The 17,389-nt window shown below is 34.5% G+C and overlaps 1 protein-coding gene across 1 annotated transcript; it reads left to right on the top strand.

The window, feature by feature from the left end:
* The first annotated feature begins 14 nt into the window (after positions 1-14).
* On the top strand, positions 15-15,991 carry PheRS-m (Phenylalanyl-tRNA synthetase, mitochondrial). The gene is made up of 7 exons (XM_071586998.1): positions 15-571; positions 1,271-1,598; positions 3,396-3,555; positions 8,143-8,274; positions 9,816-9,967; positions 14,561-14,683; positions 15,679-15,991. Exons 1-7 carry the CDS (start codon positions 318-320, stop codon positions 15,844-15,846), a joined length of 1,317 nt encoding a protein of 438 aa, XP_071443099.1. The 5' UTR covers positions 15-317; the 3' UTR covers positions 15,847-15,991.
* The last annotated feature ends 1,398 nt before the right edge of the window (positions 15,992-17,389 follow it).

Raw genomic sequence — 17,389 nt, 5'->3', positions numbered from 1 at the left:
AGCATATCGAAATGCGCATGCCGATACAGCCTAAGGCGGATTAGTCAGTTTATAAGTACAGTAATAGGGAATGAATTTTTCAGTAAAAAATGGTTGGTACGAACTGATCAAAGAGGCGCTATTATAATTGCTGCCAACGTCGATGTATATTTCTGCAACGTATAAAACATTGCAGAATATTATTTATTTGTTCATGATGTTATATTGATAAATATTAAAATGACCATGTAAGATGATGACAATTTGAAGTTTTGTCAATTTGGTGAAGAACAGACAGTCTTTGCCTGAAGTTTCGAAATCACTGTCATTTCATCGAGATGAAATACCTAACTTGTCGAAGATTTGTTTCCTACCATTCTGTTCTTAAATCTGCTTCAAGCAAAACAGAAGGGCAACCGAGGACTGAAAGCTGTAGTGCTGTCAAAAGAAGTGAAGTGTTAGAACTGCGAGGAAAGAGCTTCATTGAAGATGATTGGACCAACGTTACCCCTCGGATTTTGAAATATTTGGGCCGAAATATTTATTTACAGAAACACCACCCTCTTTCAATCCTAAGACATAAAATCGTAGGGTAAGAACTTTTTTATTTTGAAGGCCTGGGCTTGCACAAATTGGCAATGCAGATAATATGTGTCAGCAATATGCTACTGATTAAACGACATTGGTAGAATATCAAATCCAAGGAAGTGTAAAAATATCATTTAAAGAGAAAGGAGTACGTTCAGTATCTTCTTTATTAATTGGTGAAAATTCTATGTTATTTTAAATAAGTAAAAACTAAAATATTTAATTTTTAAAACGAAATAACCATTTAAAATGGCATCAATCAACTAGGAACTCCCCCAAGTGATTGTTACTGTTATGCAAAATTTAGTCTACCTGTTAGGTGTAGGTTTATTTGAGGCATATGATAATTTATAGTTTTTGATAGTTGAATAATTTTATTTGCGTTCCAGATCAAAGGCCGTGTGAGTTGTTCAACGACTGTTTATGCTGATATCTTAAAAATAGTTTGGGGTATGCTAAACTATTTTAGCTTTCATGCCTGTGGATAGAAATGATAATATTTAAGCATTTACACCTTCTATTACATCCTTATTGGAAGTTATATCTTTATCATAAAACTGTTAAATACCATATTTTAAATTTGATAAAAATATTTGTTATTTATAGGGCATGCAAGGGAAGTGTATTACGGAGAGAGGTGATTAGAGAATATAAATTCATATTTTCATTCAATTTGAGTTTGAAAATATTTTTTTTATTTTAGGTACTTTTATAGTAATTACCAAGGGCATCGTGGAACACCCATTTTCTCAGTTCATGAGAACCTAGATCCTGTAGTCTCTACAAAACAGAACTTCGATAGTCTCCTCATTGGCTCAGATCATCCAAGTCGTCAAAAAAGTGATTGTTATTATCTCAACAAGGAAAATCTCCTTCGTGCTCACATGACTGCTCACCAGGCAGATTTAATAAAATCAGGATTGGACTGCTTTTTAATGGTTGGGGATGTTTACCGTAGAGATGAAGTGGATGCATCTCATTTTCCGATTTTTCACCAAATTGATGCAGTGAAACTTTTTTCTCAATCTGAGGTATGTTGCTCATAGATTTCACTAATATTTTAATCCTAACGACCTGGACTTGATGGGTCTGAAAATAATGCCTACCATTCACAGAATTTAGAAACTTAGATTTATTGAACTTCAGGCATTAGATTGGGAATTTAAATAACTAATTTTTCCATGATTTTTTCTTTAATGCCTTGAGATACTTGAGAGAAATGACTATCACCGTGAAAATAATGTCATTCTCCCTAAATTTTTAAACTTGGTTTCTTCCTGGCCCGGTTCATTCTCAAGTGTACTGTCCTCACAAATGGTTTCAATGTAACCCAGAAATGCTATTGCCACCCAAGGGTATCACAATGGTATCGTGATATCCTCGGGACCCAAGTTGAGACATTACCATATTTGTGCCAAAGGTCACGTGTATAGAGTTGAGAAAACTTTTCAGTGATTCTATGTACAAATACTTATTTTAAAAATCGTACCATGTCCCACTGTAGCCCACTCTACTTGCCTGCCGTCACATTGTTTTGACAACCCTAATGTAGCACCATTATCTGTTTTCAGAGCGCCCTAAAACCTAGGCTCTATTCTATGAGTAGTCTTGAATTAGATAGTCATCTATTTGTGGTAAATAGTATTTTTTATACTTACTTGAATACACACAGATCTTTATTCTTTTGGTTCTCCTGGTGCGCAGAAATGCATTTTATCTCTCTTTGTCTGACATGATAATAAGAACACACTTCACTGTGATTTTCACACGATATTAAGGAATAACATTTATGATATGTGGTTGTGTTGTTTTGACAGTGTGATCAGGAGTGGTGACTGATTCCACTGACTCGCTTGGTATTTTGTTTCCTCCAGCTCCTGAGTTCGTTTTCTATTTTGAGGTACCAATTAAAGGTTTCTATTTTATTTGAATTTTCCTTGTGGCAAATGAATATTTTTGAATGAGAAACACGCTTACCCTCACCCATTTTTAAACAACTTCATTACACTGTGCTTCAACTTAGCTATCTTCAGGTGTGCCAATACCTTCGTAACCGTCCTTGCTGTGATTGCATTATAGGGGAGGAATGAGGGGATGGAAAAAGGGAGAGGGCAATATGCAATGTACATTAATTTAAAACTCTTGTCTAATCTTGGGTCTTTCTTCTCACAATGCTGAATCTCCAGCACTGAGTTGCATTGAGATGTTTTGAGGAGTTTTTTTCTGAAAGGGATAAATTCTATATTCCCAGTACATACTTGTGTTCTATGTTCAATTATGTTCTTTAATCATGAAATTCTGTCCAATTCACCCAATTTAGCTCATGCCTCAATCATTGTGTTTCACTCTGTAAACCCCAAATCGAAGAGTATGGTCAGTTCAGTCTTTGCATTTAACAAATAGTTTGCATAATACCTGTAGATTGTAAAAAGAAATGTTTAACTTGTCTTTGGGCTGTCACCTTGCTACTTTGTGTGACAAATTATCTTCCAGCATTTATTTATGCCACTCTTGATTGCCTGGATGTGTTGATGAGATTGTGTCAATTTTGGAGGTCTTGTGTAATTTTTTGACATAAAATTTTTAAGTGAGTTCCATCTTGAATTATGGTATGAATGGAACTCAATCAAATGTATTTCATCTATTAATGGTTTAAAAAAAATCTACTTACTACCTAAGCCATCCACTAAATCTTGGAGGACGAGGAGTGTAAGAGGATGGTAGCATCGGTAGCGTAACTACGGTCCCAGGACAGGCAAATGATTTTTACACTGTGAAATTGTTGCATTGTAATTTTATGAGATATTTATTCATAAGATACTTCACAGCTTTGTGGAGAAGATGGCATGGACAAAGGGTTGAAACTGTTTGATGCTGGGAAGAGGACCCATGATTGCCAGGAGAGTCACTGTGAGGCAGCTGCCAAGCTTGTGGAAATGGACCTCAAGTCCTGTTTAATGGGTTTGAGTCTGCAATTATTTGGACTGGGTAAATAATGAACATATTTCTTAATTTTCATTTGTTCTTCATCTGTCAGCTGGTATTTCCCCAAAAGGAACAGGACGAGACAATGGGGAGACAAATTTGCCTCTAACTTGGGAATCTTATTCTTCCTAATTCCCTAATCTCGGAAATTAACCAAATATTTTTTTTTTTAATTTCGTGGTGAAGCTTTATTACTATCAATTATGGCATAATTTCATTTTACATCTGATGAATGATAAATTTTTGTTCCTACACTTTTTTTTCCACTGAAGGATTTTAAAAAACCTTCCTCTATTTTAATTCTTTGTCTTGAATTTCCCTCTGTGTTTTCACTTCAAATTAGCTTGGGCAGTAATGGACAACCTTTTTCTCACTAAAGTTCACAAAACAGAGTTTGGAGGCTGCATTAGAAATATTTATGAAATTCTTTCATTGGAATCACTGAAATATATTTAGACACACACGTGTGTGCAGACAAGGGCTGTTCAATACAGAATGATCATAAACTTTTATTCTTAAAATTTATTGTGCAATAATTGTATTGTATGTTAAATTGAGAGCTTAATGTGTACTTAACATATATCTGGATACGCGAGGACTGCAGAAATGACGACCTAGTATCAACCCTGAGGATGGTGGTGGAATCTTTCATCGAAAGGTTAGCAGCTGACATCCTGACCTGGTGGAAAAACCCCCATTTGAGTTTGAAACGTTCAGTTTGCCCTCAGCAACACTGACGGTATCATGTGATTCCGCATTGAAGTGTTGCCATTCCTGAACAAATCATCATTGGAGGCCTACAAAATACTCCAGAAGACTAATGAGATAGGAGACTGCTGTTCCATAGTGCACAGCTAGAAGATGGTTTTAAATGTTTGAAGAGGAGAGACCCAGTTTTGAAGGAATGTGAATCTGGAGCTCAACTGATTGCTCTGATGGAAGTAAAAATGAGCACAGCTGCTGCCATTGTGAGAAATGACCACCAGTTAATGTTAAGAACACCATCAGAAATATTACTTTTCATTGGGTGCCATCCACGTGGTGGCAACAGAAAAATTGCCTGTGGTGCCTTACAATATATTGGCGCTATGCATTGCACAGCCACGTGTTGTGAATGTCAATACCTAACATCGGCTGAAAATCAATGTGAAGTGTGTTTGTCACTCTCCCTCCAATCTAGACCTAGCCTTGTGTGACTCTTTCATGTTCCTCCCAAATGGGGCTGGTTGTTGGTTGCCTCTCCTAACATCTGCTGCCACTGCTCAATGTGAAGAAAAACAAATTTGTGGAAATAGTTTTTAATCATCAGAAGCAGGCATAGGTGAGCTGAAAATGTTTCAACTTGCAGTGGTTGGTGCAGATGCAATACTGCAATCAACTCAATGAATCTTTTTCTGTGTTCCATTGAGTTGATAATTTAACATAATATTGAATTTTGCACGATAAGTCATGCAAATAAAAAATTCATGATCACTCATTATTGAGCAGCCCTCTTGCATAATTACGGACAAAAAATTAGAAACAGACCCTTGTGATTTAATTGCTGAACAGAATACTTTTTTTATGTTACTGCAAAAAAGTAAATTGTAATGTGATATTAATATATTGTTTCATTTAAAAACTCAGCCAAGTGGAAAGGAGTGGTGGACCCAATGTGCACTGAGGATTGCGCAACTGTGTGCTGAGTTGATGACTGTGCTTATGTCCACAAAACACTTATTTTTACATTGAGAGCACTTCTTAAAATTTTTTTTTCTCTAGCTACTTGTAATTTTCACTCTGAAAAAATCAGTGCTTTCAATCAATTGTATACAATCACGTGGTGATAGCATGAAGCAAACCAGGCAAATGGAACCCTTGGATGGAATGTATGTAGATGTTGATGCAGAGTTGTCTCGTAAACACGTAAATTTTAGTCATGTCCATTCTGCTGGCAATATTTTGGTGTTTACACAACAGTAACACTCCACTGTGAAAACACTAAAAGAAGTATTTAACGCAACAGAAAAAAATAATATTACCTCGTTGGTGCATTGGTGAAATGATCCAAAGAGTGCATTAGAGTTGATTATTTTCCAAGATGAAGCGTATATTGTAATGGACAAGATTGATTTTCCTTAATCTGTAATTAATAATTGATTGCTATTTTTTGTCTAATACATTAATGTTTACTCTATATGATGATATTTACAAGTCCAGTGGGTATGAGAATGAAAGGAAAATGTTTACATTTTACAACAAAATTGAGTTTCTATTATATTAATCAAATTACTGTAGATTGAAAGAATTAAATTGAAAATTTTAGAAGCAATCCTTTAATGGGGAAAACATTTGATGCCTAAATTACCTTGGAATTGATGAAAAATTTCAAATTATGGCAGGATTGATCATATCAAAGCATCACCAGAAAATAAAGTGAATTTTTAATCTGTCAAAATGCCTGCCATTAATTTTTTGGATCAAGTGAATGCATTTTTCCCTCAAACATTAAGCCATCTATTTCTAATGGAATATATATCTGTGAGTGTGGAGTCAAGAGTACAAGGTGGCCGAGTATCAGCTGAATTTGTCTTCTCTCAACCTGGTCCTCCTCCTCTTCTCCTCAAAGAAACACGGCACAAGCTGCCACAAGTGTTTGTGATGGGGTGTCAGATAATTGGCAATGAAATGATGGGAAGAATCTGTTGATAAGCCATAATTTTCACTCACCATTGGACTTAGTATCTAGTAAGCTCTTTCCCGGGTTGAATATTGTGTTTAAGACCTTAATAAAATAATAATCACTTAATACGTTTGATGTAAGATATTTGATGCTGGTTAGAAAGTAGTCTCATTTAATTTTGATGTAGGTTTTAACTAAGTATTGTTTACAAGGCATTAAAAATGTTCCTACATAATTGGTAGATAAAATTTTGCATCAAAATATGAAACCATACAAGTGATGCTTTTCATTTTTGTTCATCCTCCCTTGTTATATTTTGTTATTTGCTTAGGTATTCAGCTTTTCTTTTCCTAGCTTCATAAAAAATATGAAAATGAAGTGAGAAAGGACGTTAGAGGAAGAGAGTAATTATTACTCGTATATAGCTGGTAATAATGCATAGCAATTGGTATTTATAGCCAATTATTCTCATTCCATTGTTTATTGAGCAAATATAATTTTTAAATCATCTTATATGTACCTTGATATATTATTTTGGATTTCATTTTTGCTATGATGTATATCAAGCAGTCTTCTCTTCTTCTCTCAAGTTGAAATTCAGGACCAGATGAATATTTAGGAGGGCAATTAAAATTGAAAACCTGTTATACGTAATTATGGTTTTACAATATTAGCAATGTGAAAAAACTGGAAGAATATGTTTTGGGGTAAATAATTCTCTTTTTACATCTTTAATTTGATTCTCACAAAATAATTGGCTTTCCTTAGAAATTACAAATTTTCATGACGATCTAATATTTGAGATTCTACCATAATTAAAAAAACAGGAAAATGGGCCATTTGCTTTTGCTCATTTATGAAATCACATTTTGAATCATGCAATTCATGACATTTCATCCAAAGAAAAGTTAATGATAATTATCAGATATTGAAAGAATATTTGTTAATGTTTTTTTGCAACTCCTCTTTGTTTATAAGAAAGAAATTTCTGCGCTAATATTTCCAGGGAAGGTATACCATATTTGCTAAATAGAATTAAACAATGATGATGTAGTGTTTGAGAATTTAATTTAAAGTCTTGATCACCTATTTGCCTAAGTGTATGCTATGACAGAAAATTCAAGATGTAAATCTGCTTAATCTTATCTACCTGTGGTCATAATCCTGTGATATAGAGATAGGTTTATATAAAGGTGAGTTTATGCAGGAAACATGCAACTAGCGCACTTTGAATATAGTTTATAAAATTTTCCAAATATTAATTTAAAACAATAAGTTCAATTTGGGAAAACATTTTTTATAATGTTTAATTAATCTTGACGAAACGGAGGTATAATTTCTTTGGCTGGCTTTCAATGGCCACTGTTTATCCATCATTGGCTCTTGAAAACTCATCTACGGAGTCATTACTTATTATGATTCCTATCATAATGTTTATTAAGTTAATATGTTACTTATTGTGAATAATTAGGAAATTTTGGGGAGCAAATGCCATTGAATTCATGGTACTAATCAGCATCCTTTTATTGGCTGATGCCCGTATCAGTGTTGCAACCCCAATAATGTTTTTGCTTAAATCCCATGTTGCCCTCTTACCTTTTGTAAACTACCCAGGAGGCGTTATATTGCATCGGATATTCTCAATTTCCTGTCCTTGTATTTTAAGATTGAGAGAAGAATCCAACTTAGTAAGTGGTAGTCACCATATGAACCAGCAAGTACTATTATTAGCTCCCACATCATTTATTTTATCTGTGGCTTGATTGATTCATGTCTCTTTTTATTGCAACCATATGCATTCACAATTACTTACTTTTTCTCCTCGTCACCAAGCTCAGCACCATCTCGTTGTGGTAGGAGTTCAATTTCACGAGGTTGATGCAATTGGTTGATTCAACATTTGACCATGCCGTGATTGTACTCACCAGGGATTGCACATCGGTGGACGGAGACATACTTCCCCTTTACTCATCCGTCGTGGGAATTGGAAATTGAATTCAATGGAGAGTGGCTTGAAGTGCTTGGCTGTGGGATAATAGAACAAAGTATTTTGAAGGAAGGTAAGACAGCATCCTTGTACAGCTATGTTTTGTTGAAGAAAACGTGCATTTGAGTTTGTTTATGTTTTTGTCTATATTTGGTTGAAAAGTGCTTCTTTTCAATAAGAAAATATTCATGAATCATATTTAGTGTAAAATATCAAAATTTTGTGTGTAGTCAAAATGGGAATGAAAATATGTCTAATCGAGTAAAATATTTGGAGTAGGTATTGATTCCCATTCACTCCATGACAATAAGTAATATTTATTACTTGTATTATTATTCTATTAATTCTTGAAAACATTTCTATAGCAGCATCAAAGAATAATGGTTCCTAATATAGTAAATGAAGCATTTGAAATTCTAAAATGCAGTCTGGGTTGATATCCTCTCCTGGCCTTGAGTGTTTCAAGTGTATCGTGGTTCAATACTAGTTTTAGCATTAACTTTTGGACCAGTGTAACCAAATCTGAGATGTTTGCTAGCATCTGGGTAGATTTGTTATACTATTCCAAAAATGTTCCCGAATCAGATGTTCTTGAATCAAAGTGTACCTTCAAATTAATGTCCTTGTTTTCTGAGTCTTTGGGAAAGACAACCAATTCACTTCTTAAACTTTGAAAAGCATAGAAATTGTCTTCACATTCATTTTTATATTTGAAATTTCTCTTCTAAAATTTATTCAGTATATGTGTATTGAAAATCTGTTTATCCTCTTGCTAAGGATGTGAAAATTAATAACCCTTACTTTAAGAACATTAAAAACTAAACTTTAGAGGACTAACAAAATTAGCTACAGAAGCAGAAATGACAAAATGATAATAAGCATTTTTATGTTCAGAAGAAGCCTTATATAATGGATTAATATCAAAGGTTGTTCCAATTAAATATAATTTCAGCTTATTTCGTCTCCTTTTATACAAGTACACTGTTGTGATTAAACTGCTGTTTGTTTTTCAATTTCTGTAGCACTATTCATATGAATGCATGCTTTAGCTCGGGTGCTGCTGCATTTCAGTTGAGTTGATTTGGAGAAAGAAACCCAAATTTGGGTGGACGGTTGAAAAATATTTATATTGCTTAATAACTTTAGGATATTGAGTTAATAATTCATTGTTGGGACATTGCAGTATATACGCATTTCTTGAAGCATTTTTCTCTTACCAGCTAAATTGAGTAGATATAATTATTATATGTATTATCATATTTTTGTGCAATGAGTTTAGATTTAAATTTTTGTAAAATAAAAAAAAATATTGGGTCACAAAACTAACTGAGCAGCTCTCTTTGTAAGACAAGTCGCTTCTCGACATTGCAGCTTTTTGTAAATTGAGATTCTGCCGCCATGGTTGTCATTTCATGATGAATAATGTCACTGCACTAAGGACTATAGTGCCAAGAAACAATTTTGTTTTACGAGGGTAGTAACTTCTTTCAAAATTGCACCTTTGCCTAGAGTAACCTAAAGGAAATGGAAATTAAAAATGAAGCATTTTCAAAGATTTATTAAAATAGGCTCATCTTCATAAGCTCATCTTAAGCGTATTCATCCCTCTCTCAGCTGGTGCTGGTGATCGCATTGGTTGGGCGTTTGGCTTAGGATTGGAGCGTTTAGCCATGCCACTGTTCAACATACCAGATATAAGACTTTTTTGGAGCACGGACTCGGGATTTTTGTCCCAGTTTAAGGAAGGAAGCATCAGCAAATATAAGGTAATTTAATAAAGGTTTACGTGGATAATCATGGGCCTGTTTGGAAATAAAGTCATTTCACACGAAGGGCACCAAAAGATTGAAGGTGGAGTCATGCTAAGTATGCTGATATTAATTCATTGTTATTATTATCATGGATAGTCTGCTGTTCAGGGGTAACATTTTGGACGGACAATATGCATATTTTTCTCCTTCTTCACTCTCCTAATATTATCCATTTTGCTTCTCTATTTGAAGTTTAAGAGTGGGCTCATTTATTAAAAATGTAGTAAAATCATTCTCAATGTCTTAGTTTGAAAAAATGATGATAGCATAACTGCTTTTATGGCTGGCTATGGGTTGACGTTGGGAATGGACAGCTTTCCAAGTATCGAACACTAAGCTATTGGCTCCTAGTTTCTGATTGTGGGGACAGAGTACACTATTTATTTTTTTGATCTATTAGATATTAATGTCAATATTAATTATTATTAATGAGTAATCTACCAGTTAAGGTAGGCTTTGAATGGATATAACTACCACATAAATATTTTGTGACTCCTAACAAAACAATCCAGCAACCTGCTCCACATCAATTCATCTCTGTGTACTTCCTTCCTCCCTTCTTCCCGTCCCACATCCCTGTCCTATTCCTGCCCTTTCCTCGTTTGCCTAACATTCTCCCCTCTCATTTCTGACCTTGGGGGTGAGGTTAGTGCATATCTTTCACATCACCAAATTTAAGTGATAATGGTGTGCACTGCCTTCTTATCAATGCCAATATGATCTGAAATCATGTGCACACTTAAGTGATGGTCTCAAGTCAGCACTTCATGCACCTGGAAAAAATGTTATCGATACTCAATATATGAACCTCACAGGTAGACTTATCCCAAAGCAATTCTATATGTTATTAAAGCACGCATTGTTGTTTTTTGTCTCATTAGTATCATTTTATCTTGTTCATACTCCTGTTATTTTTTTTATTATGATATTTTCTTTTTCCATATTTGCTGATGTTAATAACCACGAGAAATCAAAGAAATAATATAATGATAAACTAATCTTAAATGCAACCAATAACACAAAAATGGCATGGCATATTATTAAACAAAATTCTAGATCTAATGTAGTGGAGTTACCAGACCAATTTAGGAATGATAAAAATAAACCAGCGGATCCAATAAAACTGACAAATGAATTCAATAGTTCCTTCTTAAAGCTACCAATGGTTAATGTACAAGATCCTCCTCATGATATCTATATCTCCTTTGCTACGTCTTACAAGTCTATTTTTCTTAAACCATGCAGCATTTCAGAGCTTTGCTCACACATTACCAAGGTAGGTAAGAAAGCCTCAACTGATATCAATGGTATATCAGAAAAAATAATTCATTATTGTATAGATGAAATTTTAAGTCCCTTACTCTTACTTGTAAATCAGAGTCTGAGAGAAGGCATATATCCTGATACCCTCAAAGTATCCAAGATAATACCAATTTATAAAAACAAAGGGGAAAAAAATGATGTGGGAAATTATAGGCCCATATCTATAATCCCCTAGCTAGGAAAAATATTTGAGTATGTGTTTAATAAAAGGCTAATAGAATTCCTTGGAGGTAATAACCTGCTATCCCCAAAACAATTTGGATTCAGAAAAGGGAAGTCAACAGAGCAGGCAATTTTCAATGTAGTTGACACCATCATACAACAAATAAACTCCAAGCAGAAAGTAATGGGTGTATTCTTTGACTTGTCCAGAGCATTTGATATGGTTGAGCATGATAAACTATTGTTCAAATGTGACCAAATGGGTATTAGAGGCAAAGCGCAGCAATGGTTGGGAACATACCTCAAAAATCGGCAACAAAGGGTAGCTGACCAGAAGAATGGGAATACCTTCCTCTCTTCACCATTAGGTGTTGAAAAAGGTGTTCCTCAAGGGTCAGTGTTGGGTCCAACTTTATTTCTCATTTATATAAATGATCTACCCAAAAAATTACGTGTAAATCCTCTCGGTAACTGTGTCTTATTTGCAGATGATGTGAGCTTTGTGCTGTATCAGAAATCCTTTGAAGATTTTATGACTCTAGGTGAAACCATTATTCAAGACATGGGCATGAGGTGCTATGGGAATTCTCAATGAAACAAAAACTCAGGCCATGATTTTCTCTGCAAAAACCTGCCATTCTGATAAAAGTACTTCTCAGCCTATGTCAAATAACTGTAAAATTATTAACGAGTATAAATTTTTGGGAATATATTTTGATAAATACCTGAAATGGGACCTGCACATCACAAATCTAAGTAAAAAATTAAATTCTGTGTACTATCTTCTTTCAATTCTGAAACATACTGTTAGTATAGATGTTTTAAAAACACTCTACTATGGTCTATTTTATTCTCTTGTATCATACGGTATCATAATCTGGGGAAGTGGGTCATCGACTAAGTTAAATAAAATATTTACTATTCAAAAGAAATTGCTTAGGTCCATGTGCAATAAACCCTATAGAGCCCACTGCAGGCCTCTCTTTCAAAGCCTTGGCATCTTAACAGTCCCTAGTGTTTCTATGTATAATTCGATAATTTTTGTAAAAAAGAACATGTATTCCCATCAAATAATGGCGCACACACCTATGGGACTAGGACAAGAAATCATCTGTGTGTAGTGACTGCTAGCATGACAATGATGTCCAAGGGACCTCGTTCTCTGTACATCAAAATATTCAACAGGCTTCCCATTAGTTTAAAAAATGAGAAATCACTCTGTATTTTTAAAAATGAGTTATTTATGTACTTAAATGAAACATGTTTTTACAGTATGAACGACTACTTCAGTTCTGGGTAATTCTGAATTTTACATTGTGTAAATTCTTAATTATGTGTGCAGGTGTAATTTTATTTTATTTTTCTTTTCTCTAGCTATAAATCCAGTTACTGTGCCTCTTGACGTACCCTATACGATTGCATAATTGCATGATATTCTGTACCATACTATGTACTTGTCAATTAGGGAAATAAAATTATTATTATTACATTTTCATTCTTTCTGTCACTGCCTTAAACATTACACAAAACCTTGATGCTTCTCCTTCATCCGTTTCTTCAATTTTCCCCTCCAGCATTCTTACCCTTCCTTTCCTTATCATCTTCGTCCTGCATTGGCTTTCTTTTCCGTTTAGCTTATTTTCCACAATCCTTCATCTCTCTACATAGCCACATCTCTGAATCCTCTAACCATCACAAACCTACAGACCAAATTTCTTAATTATGCAGTGTTATGCTCCATGTAAATACCTATACCTCTTTTATTTACATCTTTATTGATGTTTAGCTATCAATTCCCTCATCTTTTTAAACGCTTCTTCTGGTAAAGCAGTATTCTCCTCACTTACATTGGTTTTCAATGATTTTCATCCATACCACTTACCAAAAATGTGGTGTTTTAATTTCAGTTGTCCTGAGTTTATAAATTACTTTAGTCTTCTTACCTTTTAAGAATCTCTTTACTTCATATTATTATTATTTGTGTGAATATCATTCCTGTTAAATGGACTTGGTAGGTCTCTACTGCAATCCTCTGGCTGGTTGGGTCATTCATATAAAAGTGTTAATCAGCAGTAATCAATCAGAAGTTTGGTTTAACTTGCAGTGTTATCATCCACATTTCTGACTAATTCAATCACTGCCAACTTGCATTGCTACTTCCAGCCCATTCGTCCATTATTACATTTATAACTTCTGTGTGGAAATTAAAATCATGAATTTGTTCTAATAATACTGTAACTGGAAACCCTGTAATTAAGTCCTGCTTCTCATTCCTTTCTTGGTTCTGCTTATGCTACCCTAACTTGCCAATGCAATGCAAAAACAGCTGTAAATTAACATGTTTGCAAATAGAGTGAGAAATGGATTTGCTTGTTGGAGGAATGATTGTTGACATGAAAGCAAGCTAGCCCTTGTTTCTCTAGGAGCAATTCAATTGGATAATGAAAAACTGTCTTTGGTGGTAATCCCCTTCTATCTATGACACCTCTATATCAGTTTGTGAGGAGAATACAAATAGAATGCACTAAGCTTTAGTTAATGATAACTAGGACTTCACCATTGGAAGTTCCTCTGAGGCATTTTCCTCTGGAAGTGATGGCATATTGTGAAAAATTTATTTATAATTAAACTACGCAAAGAAATTTATTGCAAATGCAAGGTGCCATTGCTCTTATCTTTTTATGTTTATATTTTGTAGAATATAGTCAGGGTTACGTGACATAATGCTATAACAAATAATATTTTTAGCAAAGCGATTGTGTAATCAGTTAAAATGTGTGCCTTTAGTGGCCTTCCATAAATACTAACAATGACTGGGGCACAAGTTTTTAATTTACTTTTGAAATACGAGAGTTACTTCAGCCCAGCTTCTTTCACTGCGCAGTACAGCTTTCAGCTGTTTGATTCCTTTGTTTGAGTATCACTTTTCAATTCTCAATTTTACTGTTATCTGAAATGAGAGGCAGTAATGCCCTAAGAGTAATATTACCTAAATAGTGTGCATTTCAAATTTCTGCTAAATGTTTTTTTTTGCAATATTATCATATTTTTTCTTCTTTACAGCCAGTTAGTGTGTTTCCACAGTGTGCCAATGATATCAGTTTCTGGTTGCCAGAAGGTGAAGCTTTCAATCCAAATGACTTTTATGACTTGGTTAGGACTGAAGGTGGTGACATTGTTGAACAGGTAATAACCAGTAGTGAAATAGTTGACAATTTCCAATTTAAAATTGCTTCATTTCAGGTTATTTTCGGTGATTGGTATTAAACCTGACATTGTTTTTCTTTTTATAAATCTTTTATTTATCTGTTTGAGCACAGTACACTCCCATTTATTTACTACAGGATGAAAAATGTTTCTGCTCCTATGTCTTTCATTTTCACTACCCTACACATTTAATATTGCACATACATAAATTGTATAAAGCAAATAATGTTTATGCATTGCAGTGAAACCTTTCATTCATTTTTGTTGGAATTACAGAAACAAGTCATTAGAAAATGCAAATTGTAACTTTCTGAACTACAGCAAACTGTCCTCTTCACTTGATTGTGTGTGCCCCATGGTGAAGTTCCACTTTAAAATTACTTCATTGGTCGTAACATACATGGTGTAACTCACATTAGTATCATCACCATGCGATAATGCCCTTGCATTTGCTATTTTAAATTTGTTAAATCATCATTCCCTTGGAAATATTTTCAAGGAAGTGCCGTTGAAGAAACATAGGTAGTTATTGATTTGAAGACTCTGAGGAGCTGCTGTATCATCACGAATGTTTGTATCTCAGGCTACACAACGTCTCAGAAATCATCAATATCAGAGTCGTGAAGACCTATGTCCCAGATTAACTTGGGTAGTCAAATCCTGGTTGTCATAAAACCCATGGGCTTTGCACTCGGATAAAGAACCTGATTTCTAAATACCTGTTCACCCAGGTTGATGTTATGCAGGTATTTAAAAGCCCATCCACCTGATATGGGTTTTGACTGCACCAGGCCCAGGTGTACATTAGAAAATTTTTAATTTACTTTACCTTACCTGATTGTACATATATGCTTCGAAGCTAAAAACATATCACAGTTAGTATTAAAGTTATTATTTAAAGTGAGTGCCTATGCAAGTTTGTAATTCAATATTGACAATTCATAATTATTAACGTTATGACTTCCTTTCCGCAGGTGTCTCTCAAGGATGATTATACCAATCCAAAGTCTGGAAAAAGGAGTCACTGTTATAGAATTGTTTATCGCCATATGGAAAGAACATTAACACAAGATGAGGTCAATGAAATTCATTCTAAGATAGCTGATTCAGCTAGAGAAACTCTTGGAGTTGTTATTCGATGATGGAGATTCTACATCTACATGGAAGGCAGGCATGCATTCATGGCTTCATTATTGGTCATTCATGTAAAAGTATACTTGCTCCCATTGTTTCATTGTTAGTGGTACTTTAGCACAAAAATTGAAATAAAAATTGAGTGATTTTTTATTAGCAGTACTTAAATCATTCAAAAAATCATTTTTGATAAATAATAACTTCAATCCCTTGCTGGTCTGCTAGCCTAAGCTCCTCATTTCAATTAATACCATTATTGTCCATGGCTATTATCATCTGAATCATAGTTTAAGAAAGGACGTAATTGTGATAATTTCAGTATGAAGAAAATTAATGCGGTAAGTATCATATGAGGCAACAAAAGTAATAGATGATGAAATAAGTATTCATTCTGGATCATAAAAAAATTTTATTAATCATACCACTATAGACATGAGTTTTATAGGCAAGCCAGTTCTTCTCTTAAACTTCTTGAACCACTCATGGCTCCCCTTAAATACTTCTCCTTTGTCTATTAATGATTCTAGCTTCTTCATTAATGATCTAAATCTTCTTAAAGAGGTTTGCTGAAGTCGCAGTTGCCCTCTCACAAATGATGTTCTTGAATAGGGTCGCCTTGCAATTGCTTTTCATTTATCCATATGAGAGACAGCCTTTCAACATCAATGAGAATACCAAACTGTTGGGTAGATATTCTTGTCACTCCTTTTGAAGCATCTATTCCATAATTTTGAGGACAGATGTCCTTGAGGACGGTGCAAATCATTGACGTACCGTATGCACTAGAATGTGTGCCATTACAATATGCGTGCACTAGATCAGCTTGGCTCACTTCTCATTATCTCTTTTCAATGATTTACTTTTCATTTCTGTGGTTATTTTTCTTTCCTTGTGACTGTCTTCTTGTGGCTTTTTCTTTGGGAACATTTTTAAAATTATGCAAAAAATATTATTAAACTTTGCTAAAAAAATGACAAAGAATGTCTGAACTCAAAAACATGTATGATCACTGGTGAATCTTAGATGCTGACGGAATGAGTGCCAAACACAAAACGAAGCAGCAGGCACGCAATCATTCTGCAAATCTCCCATCTCCTTGTCATGTGAAAAGTCACCCGTGAAGTGAGTCATTAACAAAAATATATTTTTTGTTGTACAAATTACTCACCATGTGAAGTGCTTGTTAAGCGTGGCTCCATTGTTCTTGAAATCTGCGTGCAGATCATATGGTATTGGCAAGGGTGACAGAGTGAGAATCAGAAGCAGTGATAGGCAAAGGAGTGAGACAGTTTTGCCCATTGTAGCTGGTGCCTTTCAGCATATATACTGAGGAAATGACAAGGGTTGCATAGGAAGGAGTACATAGAAAGGGAAGGGAATAAAAGAGGGTGGCAAGGCGATTAAGTCAGTTGTGCTCGTAGATGATCAAACAAGAGGTATTCATGGAGCCAGGGATTGTTGAGTGTTTTATGGAGCAATTCAATGAGCATGGGATTAAGATTAACCACTGGAATATGAAAGTGATGGGATTCTCTAGAAGTAGGAAAACTA

The sequence above is a fragment of the Hetaerina americana genome, unplaced genomic scaffold (genome assembly GCF_022747635.1).
Source record: "Hetaerina americana unplaced genomic scaffold, ioHetAmer1.1.p SCAF_29, whole genome shotgun sequence".
Taxonomy (NCBI): domain Eukaryota; kingdom Metazoa; phylum Arthropoda; class Insecta; order Odonata; family Calopterygidae; genus Hetaerina; species Hetaerina americana.
This window is presented reverse-complemented; position numbering and strand designations above follow the sequence as displayed.